This window comes from Kogia breviceps, chromosome 10 (genome assembly GCF_026419965.1).
Source record: "Kogia breviceps isolate mKogBre1 chromosome 10, mKogBre1 haplotype 1, whole genome shotgun sequence".
Classification (NCBI taxonomy): Eukaryota; Metazoa; Chordata; class Mammalia; order Artiodactyla; family Physeteridae; genus Kogia; species Kogia breviceps.
This window is the reverse complement of record NC_081319.1, coordinates 72,391,375-72,408,078: the sequence shown is the minus strand read 5'-3', so window position 1 is coordinate 72,408,078 and position 16,704 is coordinate 72,391,375. Positions and strand designations below refer to the sequence as shown.

Genomic DNA, 16,704 nt, shown 5'->3' with positions numbered 1-16,704 from the left:
CTGGGCAAGAATATTACAGACCCATAAGTTGCCACTGAAGAAATTAAAAAGAAATGGCTGTCCTGTATTTTCAAATATTATTACAACTAATAGCCTCTGTACTCATCATGACTTTTTCATTGTTTTTTGGCTCTTGGGGCATATATTTTTCTGTTCCCAGTGTACAGTTCATATAATTTTCAATAGACTTGGGACCAGTAAGGCTGATAACCCAAAAAAGGATAGTTATATAAACTCTAAGATCTATAAGTGATAGCCATTCTTAGAGTTGCGGTCTGTGACTTGTCATTTACAAAAGGTATCCCATCATATAGAGGGTTGACTTATATGGAGTTACACAGTGGCACAAACAAGAGCTGAGAGACTGAGGGAAGGTTGTGGCTGGATAACATAGGTCTTTGGGAAATGGATTAATAAAATCTGGTGATAGGTTTCTGTACCTTATCCCTTTCTGAAGCATAAGCTTAAGAAGGTACTCTGTAAGGAAGAAAGAAGAAGCAAGCTTCAATATTTGGGGAAACTTTAAAATATAATAGAATGAAACTCTCGGGTCATTTGATACTTATTTTGTTCTAGCATACCTGATTTGAACGCTTTTGTTTGTTTGCCGGTGTTTGGGAAAGATTGTTTTAATTAGAGATTGGATCCAGAGAAACTGAAGAAGTAATGAATAGAAAATAAAAATAATAATACTACAAATTATATATTGGGCTGTTTTTGCCTTGGGATTCTCAGATATTTTGTGATTGAATAATAGAATAGCTTCTCCCAGCCACCCCAGAATTAGATGTCATTGCCAAACTAAGCCAGGAGCATTGCCTAGTCTAGGAAAACACTTCTCAAAAGATGGCCCAAGGTCACTGGTAGGCCTTGATCAAAGAAAAATGGCAAATGTCAGGTGATCTCCTAGTCTTTCATTTATATATATCCCTTGGCAACTTGCTAATAACCATACAAGTGAAGCATTAAGAAAATGTAAGATGTGGCATTCATAAATCCATGTTTGCGTAATACTAGAGTTTATAAAGGATTCTGATTTAATGTTCTACTAAGAAGTCTGGCTACTAAGCAGTCTGATGCAGCATTGCAAAACTCCTATTCCACATATGAACATGCGTAAGTTAGAATTATTTTATGTTTTTGGAAAGATACATATCACTGTTATGTTGAGTTGGTTGTGTTTTTCAGTTGTTTCTGTTCTTTTTTTTATTATAAATTGTTGTTTAGCCTTATCATTATCAGTTTAGTTTGTTACAGTTTGTTCAGCTAACCCAATAGTGTATATTGGTGCATGTTTGTATTAATAATATTCTTGGTCTGTAATTTTTCAGTAACTAGAGTTTTAACTACATTGTAGTTAAAATGTGAATTATTCTCCCCATATTAGTAAAGCAGATGTATATGTAATCTCCAAAAGTTGGACTGAAAAGTGACACCTCATTTTTTATCACCCATGGCATATTTACCAGGTCTGAATAGGGTGTTTAAAAAAAAGTTTGAGAACTGCTGGTGTGAGGAGTTAGTTGGCAGGTCTAGGAGTCAGCGTGAGACTCATTTCTGACTTCTTCCATATCACTACAGCGTAGCTCTTATAAGTTCAGGACCTTGACAAACATTGGTTTAAATCTGCTGTTTATTGTCTGTGTCCTTGGAACAGTTGCCTAATCTTGTCTGTCCCTCAATTTCCTATTTGTTAAATAGGATAAAAAAAGTACCTACTTAATCCACTTGTTTGAATTCTAGGTAAGGTGGTGTGTGTAAAATGCTTAGGACTCTGCCTAGCTTATAATTAAGTCCTCAATAATAGTAACCATTATTATTAGGTGAGAAGTACTTTCTGTGTCCCTATTGCAAAATGGTTAATTTGCTACTAGATTGTTACTTCGTTTTAAGCTTCTGCCTTAAAAAAAAAAATTTATGGGAATATAGTTGATTTACAATGTTGTGTTAGTTTCAGGTGTACCGCAAAGTGCTTTAATTATACATATACATATATTCATTCTCTTTCAGATTCTTTACCCATATAGGTTATTACGGAATATTGAGTAGAGTTCCCTGTGCTATACAGTAGGTCCTTGTTCGTTATCTATTTTATATATAGTAGTGTGTGTATGTTAATCCCAAGCTCCTAATTTATCCCCACCCCCACCTGTTTCCCCTTTGATAACTGTAAGTTTGTTTTCAAAATCTGTGAGTCTGTTTCTGTTTTGTAAATAAGCTCATTTGTATCATTTAAAAAATTAGATTCCACATATGAGTGATATCATATATTTGTCTTTCACTGTCTTACTTCACTTAGTATGATAATCTCTAGGTCCATCCATGTTGCTGCAAATGGCATTATTTCGTTCTTTTTTAAGACTGAGTATTCCATTGTACAATATGTATGTACCACATCTTCTTTATCCATTTCTCTGTTGATGAACATTTAAGTTTCTTCCATGTCTTGGTTATTGTAAATAGTGCTGCAGTGAACATTGGAGTGCATGTATCTTTTTGAAGTATGGTTTTCTCCAGATATATGCCCAGGAGTGGGATTGCTGGATAATATAGTAGTTCTATTTTTATTTTTTTAAGGAACCTCCATACTGCTCTCCATAGTGGTTGTACCAATTTACATTCCCACCAACAGTGTGGGAGGGTTCCCTTTTCTCCGCATCCTCTCCGGCATTTATTGTTTGTAGACTTTTGATGATGGCCATTCTGATTGTAGTTTTGATTTGCATTTCTCTAATGATTAATGATGTTGAACATTCTTTCATGTGTTTGTTGGCAATCTGTATATCTTCTTTGGAAAAATGTATTTAGGTCTTCTGCTCATTTTTGGATTGGGTTGTTTCTTTTTTTTGTTATTGAGCTGCATGAGTTGCTTATAAATTTTGGAGATTAATCCTTTGTCGGTTGCTTCATTTGCAACTATTTTCTCCCATTCTGAGGGTTGTCTTTTGGTCTTGTTTATGGTATCCTTTGCTGTGCAAAAGCTTTTAAGTTTCATTAGGTCCCATTTTTTATTTTTGTTTTTACTTCCATTTCTCCAGGAGATGGGTCAAAAAGGATCTTGCTGTGATTTATGTCATAGAGTGTTCTGCCTATGTTTTCCTCTAAGAGTTTGATAGTGTCTGGCCTTACATTTAGGTCTTTAACCCATTTTGAGTTTATTTTTGTGTATGTTGTTAGGGAGTGTTCTAATTTTATACTTTTACCTGTACCTGTCCAGTTTTCCCAGTGCCACTTATTGAAGAGGCTGTCTTTTCTCCACTGTATATCCTTCCCTCCTTTATCAAAGATAAGGTGACCATATGTGTGTGGGTTTATCTCTGGGCTTTCTATCCTGTTCCATTGATCTATATTTCTGTTTTTGTGCCAGTACCATACTGTCTTGATTACTGTAGCCTTGTAGTATAGTCTGAAGTCAGGGAGCCTGATTCCTCCAGCTCCATTTTTCGTTCTCAAGATTGCTTTGGCTATTTGGGGTCTTTTGTGTTTCCATACAAATTGTGAAATTTTTCTTCTATTCTGTAGGTTGTTTTATTTTTTTATGGTTTCCTTTGCTGTGCAAAAGCTTTTAAGTTTCATTAGGTCCCATTTGTTTATTTTTGTTTTTATTTTCATTACTCTAGGAGGTGGATCAAAAAAGATATTGGTACGATTTATGTCTAAGAGTGTTCTGCCTATGTTTTCCTCTAAGAGTTTTATAGTGTCTGGCCTTACATTTAGGTAGGTCTTTGATCCATTTTGAGTTTATTTTTGTGTATGGTGTTAGAGAATGTTCTAATTTCATTCTTTTACAGGTAGCTGTCCAATTTTCTCAGAACCACTTATTGAAGGGACTGTCTTTTCTTTGTTGTATAGTTTTGCTTCCTGTGTTGTAGATTAATTGACCATAGGTGCGTAGGTTTATTTCTTGGCTTTCTATCCTGTTTCATTGATCTATATTTCTATTTTTGTGCCAGTACTGTACTGCTTTGATTACTGTAGCTCTGTTCTATAGTCTTAAGTCATTTTAATGCCTTTAATATGGAGGTTCATTGTTAATAATAGTGTATGTTTCAAATGACCTTGATAATTTCAAATTTGGGGGTCAGTTTTTTATTGAAATATATTTGACATATAACTGTAAATTCAAGGTGTACAGCATGTTAGTTTGCTACATTTGTATGTTATAATGTCATTGCCGTTGTACAATAATTAGGACCTCTATCATGTTACATAATTATTTCTTTTTAGTAGTTGGAATAATCAAGTTCTAGTCTCTTAGCAAGTTTGATTATAATACAGTACTGTTGTCTATAGTCACTATACAGTGTATTAGATCTCTAGGACTTATTGGGGGTGGGGTCACCTTGTAAAATCAGATTACTAGGGGTAGAGTTGTCATAATGGCCATTTTCTTGTTGTCTGCTTGTGTTGGCAATGTTACATTATCTTCAATCAGTGGTTTCCTTGCAGGAAACTTTTTAAATTCACTTGTCATTTTGTGAGCAATAATTTAAACTATATAACCTTTGGTAAATTCAAGTAAGCAGGCCCAGGTAAACCTGATATTTCCCTTGAACAAAGGAGGACACTGCCTTTTTTCTCATTTTTCTAGGTTAAAAATATATATCTATATAAGTGTTAAGATTTTCTTCCCAAATTCCTATGGTTTATATTCAACTCTCCCTAGGATGTGGGTACCCCATTTTAGAGAGCAATTTGCTAATTATTTGAATATTAACTCTTATTCTGATGCAAGAGTATGACAGATAATTTTTTGTAGTTTTGGTATGGTACTTATGGAAGATTACTGTATTTGACTTTCTACAAATCATAAAATCATGGCCTGCTAGTTCTAGAGTTGACATTATTTGTCATCTAGCCCTACCTTCCTCAGTGGACAGTGAGCAACTTTATCTTTTACTAATCTTTTTGTTTCTTTCGCCTAGCACTGGGCCTGTATTGTAGAGAGAGCTCAATAAATATCTTATTGAATGAATTATATATAGATTCAGAAACTGGTTTGTCCTTTGGCCAAGAAGTGGAGAATCAATGTGGTAATTGGTAAATGGAGTTACATACACTCTCCATAAAGTAATCTCATCAAATATTTTTATGGTACAGTTCCTTAGTGTTCCAAGTTGAGTGTATCTATAAACATTTCTTTACAAACATATAAAATCATAGAATGACAAGAATTTGGAGCTGGACTGGATGTTAGAAATAATTTAATCTTTCCCAGAGAAAAGGGGTTTCAGGAATCCCAAGACCAGAGAATGCCCATGAACTCTTCTTACTGTAGCACTTTACTGCCTGGTGATACTACTCTTCTGCAAGGTTTAGAATTGGATTTGCAAAATATCAGAATCAAGGTTACACCTGCTAGTATGGTCAGTCTACACCTGTTTATTCAGACTTTTGGATGACAGGGGTAGAGTATATATCAAAAGAAGTGAGGCATCCTTCCAATGAGAAAGTGGAATGTGATTTTTTGTGAGTGTTTAAGATGCAGACAGGACATCATTTATTTCCCCAAGCGATATTAATTTAAAGTTTAAGGATTACTACTTCAAATTACACACCACATGGGTACTAAGAGCAGAAAGAAATTGCTAAACCATATGCTTATAAATGCCATCTCTTTCCTCAAGAGAAAGATCATTTATATTTTGCAATTAAAGAGCAGAAGGTCTTTTTTCCCATAAAGTTCTTTCAGTCAGGAAATATGAGGGGGGGTGGAGAGGGTTTCCCAGGGGAGATTTATACAGCATTCAAGGACTCTTTCACATCTCCACCTGATGGAACTTTGCCTTTTGTCTATTTCCTGATTAAGCTCTGGAGAGTAAACTTTAATTCTAAAAAATATAGTAAGCTCTTGTTAAAGAAAAGTTTGTAAACAGTTCTGGCTGGAAGTGAGCTTTAAGTAAAGAAATTGATATTTAGGCCAGCTTGGTTTTTTGAATAAGAGGCAATTATAGCATTACAACATTGTGAACTACATACGGCATTTTCACTTTATTGATGGACATTGTTTACTATTTTGGTTAGAACAAATGGGTGTGGGTTTCTTATAGCATAGTAAATAGTCAATAACCCTGAGAATTTTAGTACTAACGCTTTAGTCTCTCTCTTTTTTTTTTTTTTTTTTTTTTCTGATGCATTTGAATCCAGGAGAGTTAACCAACCACACAAAAAGGTGTAGTTTCTGTACCACCATCCCTGGTAAATAAATTCATAGGAAGTCTCAGAACCCTCAACTAATAATTGTATATGGTATCATGAACGGTACCATTTTCCTCTCTCAGAGTAAGCTCCCCCTGCCTTCCTACCCTTCTCTTTCCTTGAAGGAGCAGCTTGAATAAATAGATTACCCATGCCCTATCCTGTGAATGTCAGCAAGTTTAGACTCTGGATCTGTCAACAGGAGCAAAATCTCAGAGCACTTTGTTTGCATCTGAGAAAATCTCCTGTAAATTTAGAAAAAGTCATACTGAAAATCTCGTAAGGTGAAGATCTTTGGTTGGGATGTATCAGATAGACTGTTCTAGTAGGCCATGCTACCCAGGTATCTGATACTCATTACTTTTTGCCTGTCTTAGTGTAATGAACTTTTTGTCCTTGACTTCAAGTTGTTAATTAATTCTTAACTGTGGACGTAATATATAGTCCTTCTGCTTACCATTCTGTCTTAGTCACTAAATCAGGTACTACTGGATGTGGCAAATTAAAACACTTTCTGTCTCATACAAAAACTAATTTAATTTGTAATTTTACTGGCCAAAGTTATTGAAATCGTTGTGTATAGTTTTATTACAATAAAACATTCTTGTTATAAAAATTTTAAACATTACAGGAATATGTAGTACACTATGTAAAATTTTTCCCACAGCCCTAATCCATTGGGTTAACCCTTGTTAACAATTTGGTGTTTGCTTTCTATGTATTTAATGAAATAAGATTTTATTATAATATTGTTTTGCAGCTTGCCTTTTTTCATGTAAATACATATATTTAAAATTTTTTCAATGTCAATAAAGTATTAAACTTTATTCTTTTAAAATCATTGTATAATATTCCATTGTAGAGGCTTACCATTATTTGTTTATCCAATTCCCATTAAGTGGACCTTTAAGTTTTTTCGATTTTTTACTGTTACAGAAAGTGCTGAAGTTGACATTCTTGTGTATTTATTTTTGTGATCTTGTATGAATATCCAGCTTTTTTCAGAACGACCAGCCAACATTTTTTATTGAAAAAATTCATATTTTCTCCCACTGAATTGATATGCTACATTTATATATATACTATACTGAATTCTTGTGTATACTTGTGTTTATTTGTGGAGAAATATGTTTCAGTGATATATCTCTCTAATATGGCATTGTTTTAAGTGTTCTAATTTATGATTTGCTTTCTCAGCAGTAAACTGGCCTCTTCTCATTGTCCTTCTTTTTTTAGAATATATATGAAATCACATATTTATTCTTTCAGATGAACTACTTTACCCCAATTTACTTTAAAAACTCTGTTGTGATTCTCATCAGGATTACTTTTAATTCCTGTGTTAATTAGAACTGTGTCTCTCAGCTTTACAAACTTCTTGGTAAATATAAAATTCTCATTTTTCCTTCTCAGTGTTCTAATATGTGTGCCCATTTGTCAAATTACTGTTTTTAACTGTGTATCACTACCAAGAATGTTTTTTTGAATTTTGCTTTCTGTTGCTAAAGCACTGTTTCTTGTTTTTGTTTTTTTAATATTTATTTCTTTATTTATTTGGCTGCACCGGGTCTTAGTTGTGGCATGTGGGATCTTTGTTGCCACTTGTGGGATATTTAGTTGTGGCATGGGAACTTTTAGTTGTGGCATGTGGGATCCAGTTCCCTGACCAGGGATCGACCCTGGTCCCCCTGCATTGGGAGTGCAGAGCCTTAGCCACTGGACCACCATGGAAGCCCCTAAAGCATTATTTTTGTTCACAATATAAAGTACAATAAAATACCAAATATGCTTTTTTCACATGGTGATTTAGAGATGATTGGTCTCTTTACAACATCTCCAAACAGTGTATGTCTCTTCATTTGTTTTTCTTAAGTCCCTCAGAAGAGTTTTATAACTTCCTTTACATGTTCTCTGAGTTTATTCCTAGGTATTGCTTATGTTTTGCAGTTATAGATTGCAGGTCATTTCCCTCATATTTTCTAGCTGGTTGTTTTGGGCACGAAAGGATACTATATATTTTCATATACAGTTGACCCTTGAACAACTCAGTGGTTGGGGGGCCTACCTTCCGCACAGTTGAAAATTTGAATGTAATAGTCGGCCTTCCGTGTCTGAGGTTCCTCTGTATCTGCATTTCCTCCGCATGTGAGGATCCACAGTTGTGGATCGTGTAATACTGTAGTATTTACTATTGAAAAAATCCGAGTATAAGTGGATTCTGCAGTTCAAACCCATCTTCAGGGGTCAACTGTAATAATTTTATGTGGTCACCTTAGTGAACCTTCCTTATTTTCTCATATTTTTTCAGTTGATTCTCATGGATTTTTCATGTGGGCAATGAGATTATCAGCAAATAGTGATTTTTTTTTTTTTTTTTTTTTTTTGTGGTACGCTGGTCTCTCACTGTGTGGCCTCTCCCATTGCGGAGCACAGGGTCCGGACGCACAGGCTCAGTGGACATGGCTCACGGGCCCAGCCGCTCTGTGGCATGTGGGATTTTCCCAGACCGGTGCACGAACCCGTGTCCCCTGAGTAGGCAGGCGGATTCTCGACCACTGCGCCACCAGGGAAGCCCAGTAGTGATTATTTTGCCTGTTTGTTTCCTAAGCCATTTATCTTTAACTTGGTTTTCTTAATTGTATTGTCTTTTGTTCCTGAAAAATGTTAATAGTGATGAATAGACATCCTTATCTTATTTCTGAACTTTCTAGGCATGTTTCTACTGTTTTATTATTAACTAGATGCTTATATCTGTTGTAGTTAGGCTGTGTATAAATTTTAAGAAGTATTCTTTTATTCCTATTCAATTAAAACTTTTAAAATACAAGGAATTTTAGCTTTTATTGAGCTAATTATATGATTTTTTTCTCCTTTAACCTTTTAATTTGTAGTTATTTTTTTTGGTAGTTATTTTTCCTAATATTCAAATTTCTTTCTTGGAATTGACCAACTTTGTCATGAATGCTTCTGCTTAATTCTGTTTTCCAATATTATACACAGACTTTATTTTTCATGTATACTGATTTTTGAGTGTGTGAATGTGGTCACATCTTTGTGTCAGGCTTATATTGGCTTCATAGGAAGAAGCAAAAAACTTCTCATGTGCACAGGAATAGTTTAAATAACATTCTAATTATCTGATCCTTGAAGTTTTGAAGAAACCTGTCCATGAAACTGTTTGGATCTGGCATATTAGGAGGTCAGGGGTTAGGAATACATTTAGGCAGGTGGGGTAGGTTATTTTCTTAGAATCCCTTTCTCCTATCTAAATCTAAGATTACATAAGTGTACTGAATAGGTTTTTAGGCTCCATGTCTTCAATCCTATCTATATGAACAGCCCTCATTAAATACCCTGGGTATTGAGTCTCTAAAAAGCTTCCCGGTTGGCAATGTGCTTTCACAGCTTCCTGGGGGAATTTAGCACATTCGATGTAACTCCATTGGGAGAGGAGTCTTGAAAGCTTGTGTCTGGTTTCTCCCAGACTTTGCCCCATGTGCTTTTTCAAAACCTTTGCTGATCTTCCTTTGTTGCTTTTGTGTAATAAATTATAGTCATGAATCCAGACATTTGCTGAGTTATGAGAGTCCATTTCATATGACAAGACAAAACAGTCGTATTAAAAGTCAGTGGCAGAGTTTTAAGACATACCTTTAAAAAATGTAATGTACTATAATTTTGTCATTACAGGTATGGAAATAATCTCATGGAAGTTAGAACATTTGTCAAAGACCACGTATGTTGTTAGTAGCAGAATAATAAGTATGAAAGCATAAGAAACATGTCAGTAAACAGTTTTACTCCATGAGCTTTAATTTTTTTCTCAATTTTATTTATCAAATTAAACTTGATGGTTTAAAATGTTAACTTTGATTATTATTAAAGTTATTAATTATTAATTAAAGTAATTATTAATTTTATTGATGTGTAGTTTCTAAAACATGCTTTTTTAAAATGCAAGTGGCTGGATGCAAACCATCACTTCATAGATAAGCTAGGGCATTGGGCGAAAATATTTTCTGCATACAAGCTATAGCATTGATAACTTTGTTAGCATCATTTGCCTCTTTGCAGTAAGATTAAAAATGGAATCATATCCTAAATAAATTTTCTTAGCAGATATTTTGTATATTTATGCACCTGAGAAGGGATGTGAACCTAGAACAGCAGAGTCTAGATCAGTGGCTATTTTGTAGGCTGCTCATAAGAATGGCTTCAGAATAGGGATTCCACATTCCAAACCAATTAAATCAGAATTTCTGGTGGGTGGGGCTCAAGCATCTTTTTTCCTTTTTTAAGCCCCCCATGTGATTTCAATGTGTGCCAAGCTCATTGAGAATCACTGGTCTAATTAAAATTATTTCTATATGCCAATACAGATTGTGTTTATTCCATATTAAGTGTCTGTTTTCTATACACGGAAATATTTGCTTTATGTCTCCAGTTGGAAAAGAATAATTAAAATGTAAATTTAGCAAAATGAAATTGTATGTATTAAGAAGTTCAGATCTGAAAAACTTTAGATTTTTATATACATAGTATTAAAGTTTATTATGTATCAGTTGAAGAATTATAAATTTACTTTTGAGCTAGTTAACCAAAAATCTATCATTGTCCATCAAGAGTTATTAATCATTTGAGTCTCACTCATGACCTAGATAAAATTTTAAGATAATATGATACCAGAGAACATATTCAGTGGGTGTATGCGTGGCGTGGCGTCCTTTCAGCTAGGGAAAGGTTCTATTTTGTTTAGAGTCATGCACTATCATTGAACTATTGGATAGTGATAATGAGAGTTCATGTTGAAGGAAAATGGGATTTTGAAATCAGGTACCAGTAGCTTTCAGAATTTCATGGCTGATATAGGAAATGACCATGCTCTTTTGAACATCGTTTGGATAACCCAGCCAGAAACCAAAACAAAAAGCAAAAGCAGTCTTATCCTTTGTGTAGAGTACAGTCAGTCCTTGATCATTTGTTAGAGCAGGGATGGCAAACTATAGCCTGAGGGTTAAATCCGGTCCTTTTCTGTAAATAGTTTTATTGGAACAAAGCCATGCTCATTAATTTACTTATTGTCTCTGGCTGCTTTTAGGCTCCCAATGACAGAGTTGAATGGTTGTGACAGAGGCTGTACAGACTGCGAAACCTAAAATATTTACTATCTGACCCGTTGCAGAAAGTTTGCCGACTTCTGTGTTAGACTGTTGTGTCACATGTTAGATGATTGAATTTCACATGATCTGCTGACACTCCTAAATGGATCCTCTTAAGCTGAATTTGGTCTTTCACACACAAGTGGCTGGAGATGATTCAGTTTTTAGGGCTTTTGAATGCAGGTTGCAGTTGAAGGAGAGGGATTTGCCTTGAGAATGAGGGGAGTATGCTGCTAGCCCTCTGATGTTCCTAGTATAGGGAGCCAGGAGCTTGTTTACTTACCTGGGGTGGGTGTCCCCTTGCCTAACTCATCCTCCATGTTCCTCTATATCACATTCCTTGCTGTTGCTTCCTCAGTTGGTGGTGGGCATGGAGTAACAAGTAACTGGGAAACTGGACTGAGAGGATATTCCACTGCAGTCTCGGGGGATGAAGACAATTTCTCACATACCTTGTTGATAATGGACCTGGATGTGGAAGTTTAAAGATTAGGAGTGGCTTAATCTTTAATCCTGCTACAAGTGGAGAGTTCAAGAAGGTGTGGAGGTCTTGGGAGATTGGGATTGACATATATACACTAATATGTATAAAATGGATAACTAATAAGAGCCTGGTGTATAAGAAAATAAATAAAATTCTAAAATTCAAAAAAAAAAAAAAAGATAGAAAATGTGGAGGTCTAGTGGAGAGAGCATACCTGGCTCGTTTCTTCTAGTTTCTGGTGCAACAGAGGGGTAGCTGGCTCACCTCTGAGTTATCAGCCACATCTTCACTTCAGGCACCTGCATGCTAGTGAGGGCTCTCATCCACTTGCTGGGTTACTTACACCTGGAAAAGTACTACCTGCAAATATAGTAGAGATTTAAGAATATATACATTTTTAGCTTTTGAAGAAAATAACTCCCCTTTCTAATATGTAAAGCTGTTAATCAAGTTTTAGCCCTTTGATTTGCAGTTACATTTGTAGAAAGGCATTGCATACAAAAGCAAGGAAGTGAGATTAAATATAATGATGTTTTCTGATAAACACAGGCTACCTGATTATCAGGGGTGCAAGTTTGGACTGGAAGTTACAGTCTTCAGAAAAATATTGGAGTTATTCTTTTTTTTGAGGGAGGTTAGGATACTTACTATAAGCTTCTATTAATAAATGTCAAGTTATTTTTCTGTGACTTAAGAAGATTATAATTTTTTATAAAATATTTAAGAGGGTTTCAGACCAAAACCTCTGTAATCATTTGAAATCTTACGATTTGGTTTATTCTGTTTGTGATTTAGGCCTAGATCTATGCCTGAACAAGTTTTCCACTGGGTCTAGTTAGTTATACCCACCTTAGTAAATATGTCTGTGCTAAAAGAGGAGCTCTTCTGGTTGTTGATTTTCCTTTTCCTGAGATACTGAAAAATAAGGGACTTGTAGTTTAACACAGTTTTCTAGATTGTGATGGCTCCAAGTGCTGTTAGTGTTTGAAGATCCTGACTTTTAGTGTGATAAGGCAGTGAGAATAGTGGAGTTAATGGAAGTAGGCTGAATTGCTTCCCAGAATAGATGGGTTAATATAGATATCAATGATGATGAAATTGCTCTCTTTTGTGATTTATTTAGAATATACATTTTTACTTATCTGTGTTTATGGTATGTGATTTTCGAAGTGTACTCCCCTCTCCTCTCTAACTCATCCCTTCTTTATATAATAGATCAACGACTATCATCTGTTCTACAAGATGAGTAACAGCCACCCTCTTCGCCCCTTTACTGCAGTGGGAGAAATTGATCATGTGCACATTTTGTCTGAACATATTGGTGCCTTGTTGATTGGAGAAGAATATGGCGACGTCACATTTGTTGTGGAAAAGAAACGTTTTCCTGCCCACAGGGTAATTTTAGCAGCAAGGTGCCAATATTTTCGGTAAGTGTATATTACTTTTTGAAGATTGAAGTCACTTGTAGAAAACACTGGTATTTTCCACTCTGTGAAAAATATGTAACAAAACAACAGTAAATTCTAGCAGTCATTCAGTTCAACATCTATAAGAATTTAATCTTTGTCAACTTTTTGTTATGTTTTGAAAATCACCTTTTCCTTTCAGGAGTCATCTTAGAATCATAGGATTAGGAGGCTTCTTAGGCTAGACTGTACCCGATCAACCATTTTTCAGGGTCTCAACAATATTTCTCAGGCTGAGTCTTTGTTGCCTTCACCCTCTCCTCACAGTTGATGGCTAATGGAACTTAAGCTGATTTATTGGCAGATGGGCCTCTTGTTGTACGTGTAGGCTGACCTCTGGACTCGCCAGTGAACACGTATACATCTTAGTTTCAGACTGCTGAGGTCCAGGACCTGTAGGTAACCCAACAGATCTCTAAGACATGCAGTTTGACAACCCCAAAGCAAAGGAAACTTAAATATTTACTGAGACTAAGTTTCATAGTTATATTAGAGCCAAAACTAAACAAAATATGTGTTTAATTAATGTTAAAATCATACTTGTACATATACGTAGCTATTGTTTGTTACTTAGACCCCTAATTTCCAGGGTTATAAATGTTAAACTGAGGTCTAACTACTCTACATTTTACCTAATCTTAGTTAAAAGGGAATCATCACTGAATTACTGACTGATAATGCATCCAAAAAATCAGTCCATATCCAAAAAATCATGGATTTGCCTGTGAAACTTGATATCGAGAAATTGAGATGCTGAAGTCATGAATAAAATTTCATTTATCTTCTAGTGAAAACTGCATTCTGATTTTTACAATCAGAATTAACCAAGACAGCAAAACCAACCTAGAGTCACACATATTATAGTAAAGTGTGTTTCTTGGAAATATTTAGTGTTTAGCTATAACTCTTACAGTGCTTTATAAACATTTTTAGAACGTTTCATCTTGTAAATATAAAATGCCACTGTAAATACAGCCAGGAGCTTAGAAAAGAGAGGAGTCTATTAAGAGTTCTAGCTAACATGCTCCTATCAAGGCAAGGCAGCTGGACTTGGTCTTGTCATTATTTGTTACCAGCCTCTGTCCTCTCTACACTTTTGTGCTTCTTTCCCTTTTCATTCTTCCATTCGTTATATTAAAGTGTCTTGTAAAAAGTCCACTCTTTATTAATTTAGAACTTTTCAGCCTTATGTTTAGTATTTGTTACTTATATATATATAAGTATATATATATATATATATATATATATATATCTTCCCTCTTTCAAAAATAATTTGAGACAACTGTAGGTGGGTATCTTTTAGGTGATCAGTATATTCTTAAAAGAAACTCAAGGGGCTTCCCTGGTGGCGCAGTGGTTGAGAATCCGCCTGCCGATGCAGGAGACACGGGTTCGTGCCCTGGTCCGGGAAGATCCCACATGCCGCGGAGCAACTAAGCCCGTGAGCCATGGCCGCTGGGCCTGTGCGTCCGGAGCCTGTGCTCCGCAACGGGAGAGGCCACAACAGTGAGAGGCCCGCATACCGCAAAAAAAAAAAAAAAAAAAAAAAAAAAGAAACTCAAGTACTTTTAGAAATTTGAAGATCGTATTGAATGAGTGGAATATGCTCCCTTCATTTATTGATCTTGTTCTTGCTGTCTCTTTGTGGGTATTGAACCTTTATAATATCTGATGGCTCACCAGGCTGAAGTCAGTCATTACCAATGTTATCTTAGACTGATTCTCATTGCTGACATTGTTCATGTGCAAAGGAAAGTTAACTGTCAGGAGAGACCTTATGAGTGTGGTCATAGAGCCTATCAATTCCCAGATAAGGACAAGCTAACTGTACCGGAGGGAACCTTCCACAAGTTGGGAGTTCATATTTAGGCTTCTTAGGGGTCCTCATCAAAACCACTTTTAAAGCATCGAGAGTCCAGGTAAGTACCATGGATCACACTGGAGTGGGAGTAGGTCTTGGCAAGATCTCCTCAGGAAGGTATCCTTTAATCTAGCAATTTTAAGGTTGTGATTGGATGCTCTCTGGATTCATGGAAACCTTCACAGGTGTTTTTAGGCAGACTATAACCCAGTGAGGAAGTATGCTCAGAATATTCATGAATCTTTTGCTGGGTAGTTGCAACTATTTCTGTGAGGCAAGCAAGAATGTCCTGTCTTGCTTTTCCGGGGGAGGGTCGGAGGAGTTCTAGGCAAGCATGGAGGGAAACTTTGAAATGCTAGTCCTGCTCTGAGAATCTTAGGAGCACGGGAGTCTCTTTTTGTCCTCTTATTTTCTTGCTCTCACTTTTACACATTTTCTTTCTCACTCATTACTCTTCCTTTTCTGCACTCCTCCCTAGTCCTCCTGTGGCCACCCATTTTTTCCTGATGGATTGGAAAGTTTAATTGGTTCATATTATTTCTCCTAGAGTAATAGAGGTAGAAGTGTAAATTTACTACCTGACTGGATTGTCTAGTTTTCACTATTTAGATGAGCAGGTAAACAGTAATGTGGGGATTTTTTTTAATGTGAAAAATACTGGAAGACAAAATAGAAAAGTCAAATTATCCATAATCCCATCATGAATTTCATTTTTAATTTATAAACTGACAAATGAAGACCCTTCCCTTCCAGCCATCTAATCCTATTCCCTAGAGACAACCACTGTTAACAGTTTAATATGTATTTCCCCTCAATATAAATAGATATATCTATATATACCTGTGTGCATATAAATGTAAGTGTGTGTTATACACTCTTTTCCATGCAACACATAGGGATCTGCAACCTGACTTACCAACTATATCCTGAACATCTTTACAAGACAGTATATTTTGATCTCCCTTGATCTTTCTAATGGCTGCACAGAATGTGTATATCATAGTTTTTTCAACCATGTGCCTCTTGATGGACATTTAAGATTTTTACATTGTTTCAGTATATCTTCTTATACATTTATCTTTATCTTGCTGTATTATCTTATACATTTAACTTTATCCTAAAAGTGAGATTACTGAGTTGCAGGGTATGCACATTTTAGATTTGAATAGATGTTACTTAAATTCCTTTCCAAAAAGGGATACCCATTTATACCCTCAAAGCAGTGCATGAGAAAACCTGTTTTTCCATTGTTTTTGCAGTGCTGAGTATTAACAGGTTTTTAATTTCTGCCAGCCTGACAGGGAGAGTGGCGCCTGATTGTGTTTAATTGTTTTCATCTGATTATCTTTTCCTCTGGAACTTTACTTTTTAAACTACTTTCTTGACCTTTAACAGGTTTATATTGATTTCACTGTTCCTCTCAAAAGAGCACTTTCATCTTTCTAATTAATGATTGTCCATTATGTATCTTGAGCTCTCAGGATTATTCGTTAGTTCAATTTATAGAATTAATTCAAAATAGTTTTAAAATTATGT

At 35.4% G+C, this 16,704-nt stretch overlaps 1 protein-coding gene across 3 annotated transcripts in view; it reads left to right on the top strand.

Moving 5' to 3' along the window:
- Positions 1-16,704, top strand: part of BTBD9 (BTB domain containing 9) — a 419,768-nt gene that overhangs the window by 22,803 nt on the left and 380,261 nt on the right. For 2 of the 3 annotated variants that reach the window (XM_059077216.2, XM_067006126.1), the window contains one exon: positions 13,057-13,268. In XM_059077216.2, coding sequence (XP_058933199.1) covers positions 13,084-13,268 — 185 coding nt within the window. In that variant the 5' untranslated portion in view covers positions 13,057-13,083. The remainder of the gene's footprint in view (positions 1-13,056; positions 13,269-16,704) is intronic. The other variant, XM_067006127.1, reaches the window with a different exon arrangement.